General features: G+C 26.6%; 1 protein-coding gene across 1 annotated transcript in view; it reads left to right on the top strand.

Moving 5' to 3' along the window:
- Window positions 1-206: 206 nt before the first annotated feature.
- LOC137620680 (uncharacterized) overlaps window positions 207-3483 on the top strand; it is a 20483-nt gene continuing 17206 nt past the window's right edge. Inside the window, exon 1 of the mRNA XM_068351025.1 lies at window positions 207-302. Coding sequence (XP_068207126.1) covers window positions 261-302 — 42 coding nt within the window. The 5' untranslated portion in view covers window positions 207-260. The remainder of the gene's footprint in view (window positions 303-3483) is intronic.

Below are 3483 nucleotides of genomic sequence, written 5' to 3'. Positions count from 1 at the left end.
TTTAGGCTTGTAATCTGAGTAAGTTAATAAATTTTAGAAGGTTAAGTGAGAATCTCTAGTGTTAATAATTTCAAGCCCCTTGATATTGATTGAATAACTTCAACTTAACATCTAGATAGTTAAATATCCTCAGCTAATGAGAAAGCTGGGGAATAAAATTTTATTTTTGTTATGTAAAGGAAACTACATATTGCATTTTTCTTGCAGGGCTTGACAACTCAGGTTCCAGGCTTCCTACTATCGGTGGATCTCAGAGTGAGATGTCTGATCACAACCAAGAAAACAACCACTATAGAAAATCAGTAAGTAATGCTTTTATCATTCATGTTGTTATTGATAATTAGTATAATTGTTGTTGGTTTCCATGACGGATGGATCACGATAAACTACCGGACAAATGGGACCAAAATGGACCCAGATTTCCAGGTTCAATAGGTTATAGAAGGTGCCAATAGCAACCCCAAAGCTGTGGCAATATCTGGAAACCACATACCCTTTATCCGGTTCTTCTTGGGGTGTTGACAAAATTTATCTTTGATTAACATTTTTACTTATAGATGTCAAAAATTATGTGGAAAATTTAATGTTATAATCAGCTATTGTAAAAACAAGATCACAAGCTTGGGAACCTCATTTCTGTAATCTGTACAAAATAGTAAAACTTATTTTAAACATACAGTTACATGAGATAAAGCCCCAGTTAAATGTGTTCATTTAAATGAAAAAGTGTCTATCTCAATGGGAATTGCCATGGTCAACAAAACTATATTAGTCAGTGCTACCCATACTAGGTTGGCTTTCTGTTAGCAGTTAGCAGTGAACTAGAAACGGTTACATGTGTTGTTGTATAAATGGTATATAGTTTGTATATGAAAGATTTATTTTAATTTTTCTGTCCTCAAACTATTTAATTTTATTGTTAATTAATTCTCTTGTAGTTTATTTCCTTATTTCCTTTCCTCATTGGGCTATTTTCCCTGTTGGAGCCCTTGGGCTTATAGCATCCTGCTTTTCCAACTAGGGTTGTAGCTTAGCAAGTAATGATAAGGATAATTTATAAATTTATGTATATATGTACTGTATATATGTATAAATACATATACATTATTTATGTACATATGCATATACATATACATATACTATATATACAACAACAACAACACATGCAGCCGTTTCTAGTCCACTGCAGGATAAAGGCCTCAGACATGTTCTTATCCATGTCTAGGGTTTGGCCAAATATTGTCACCGCGCTGGCCAACTGCGGAACGGTGATGGTGGGAGACTTTTTTTATGCGTGTAATTTTTTATTAAATATCTATTTTTTTCAAGTTGCTATCAAATTTTGACCCAGAAAAGGAAAAATTCTCGTATTTAATTCTCATTCTTAAAAAGATAAAACTATACAACGAATCTTTCCTCCTGTTTACACATCAGAATGGAAACAACAAAACAATTTCTGTGTCAGGAGGGGAAAAAGGTTTACCGATACTTAAACATTAGTCTGCTTCAGTAACGGGATGTTTATTTTCTTGTGGAAGGCGCCAGCTGTCATGTTTTTTAATGTCGCTACTTTAACATTAGCTTGGTCTTGTTATTGGCATTCAGTGAGTCATTTATTATTTCATTATTGACATGTGAATGTTACCATTATTATTATTGTTACAATATTTGGGTATTATTGTTATTCATTATTTCGTTATTATTATTATTATTATTATTATTATTATTATTATTATTATTATTTGTCTGAGGAGATATTGCACCAGGGTTATAAAAGTTCATAGTGCATTAATTTTCTAACTGTTCTTAACATATTTTATTTTAATTGTTCATTACTTCATTTGTAGTTTATTTATTTCCCCATTTCCCTATCTTACTGGGCTATTTTTTCTAGTTGGAACCCTTGGGGCTTACGGGTATAGTATCCTGCTTTATCAACTAGGGTTGGAGCTTAGCTTGTAATAATAATAATAATAATAATAATAATAATAATAATAATAATAATAATAATAATAATAATAATAATAATAATAATAATAATAATAATAATAATAATAATTCCATCATTCTTTATAAAGATCGAGCCTCTTTCGTGTAAAAAAATCTATGCTCCATATTTCACTTCCTTTTCATCAACGTAAATGATTTCACAATTATTCTTGTATTTTATGGTACAACTTTAGACACTGGTATTTAGGATTTTATAGGAACAAAATGGCAAACTATGTGGACTAATGAATTTGAAAATGATAATTCAAAACAAATAAAGTATATATATATATATATATATATATATATATATATATATATATATATATATATATATATATATATATATATATATACTGTAGGTATATATATATGTGTATGTATGAATATATATATATATATATATATATATATATATATATATATATATATATATATATATATAAATATATATATATATATATATATATATATATATATATATATATATATATATATAAATATATATAATATGTATATAAATATATATATAATATATATATATGATATATGAATATATATATATATATATATATATATATATATATGTGTGTGTGTGTATATATATATATATGTATATATATAGTATGTATAATATATATATATATAAATATATATAATATATATAAATAAATATATATATAATATATATAATGTATGAAAATTTATATATATATATATATACAGTATATATATATATATATATATATATATATATATATATATATATATATATATATAATATGCATAATATATGTATATATATATATATATATATATATATATATATATATATATATATATATATATATATATATATATATATATATACACTCACACAGTACATGTATCATATATATTTAATAGTTCCCGAGTGTAGTAAATGTGACAAGATTTTAAGCTTAAGGCCAAGCTTTTCTGAATGCATTGTTTTTAGAGATAACAATGAACCTTGTGGTTTGTCAGAAATCTGTGTCTGGCATTTTCTCTTATTCTGAGAGTTTCTCTGTTTTAAGATATTAACAATTTTAAGAAGCATGGGTTTAACTAAAAAAATACTGAAGTCATTTGTCGTAGATTTTTATCGATAATTAATTTTTTGTCAATTAAATTTAATATACTTTATATTTCATTCCTTCCGAATTTATTCGGGCCAACTCTAGAGTCAAGTTTAACTCATGGGGCTAATCAATATTCTCCCCTTTTGATAATAATAAATAGTTAAACAGCACCGGACACTTATCAGTGTTTGCGTAGCTATGTATTAAACGAAAGGTCTCCATCAATGGTGACTTTCGATAGTTGCAGAACATTTATTGAAATCCAGCACGGATATCACACACGGTACCAAGAATATTTCTTTATATATTTTCTTATATTATGCCCATTAAAGTAATTTTTGCCATAGGGTTGTCTTAGCCTATGCGTCCATGCATGGCGATTTGGTGGACTGGG

Source organism: Palaemon carinicauda, chromosome 27 (assembly GCF_036898095.1).
Source record: "Palaemon carinicauda isolate YSFRI2023 chromosome 27, ASM3689809v2, whole genome shotgun sequence".
Lineage (NCBI taxonomy): Eukaryota > Metazoa > Arthropoda > Malacostraca > Decapoda > Palaemonidae > Palaemon > Palaemon carinicauda.
This window is presented reverse-complemented; position numbering and strand designations above follow the sequence as displayed.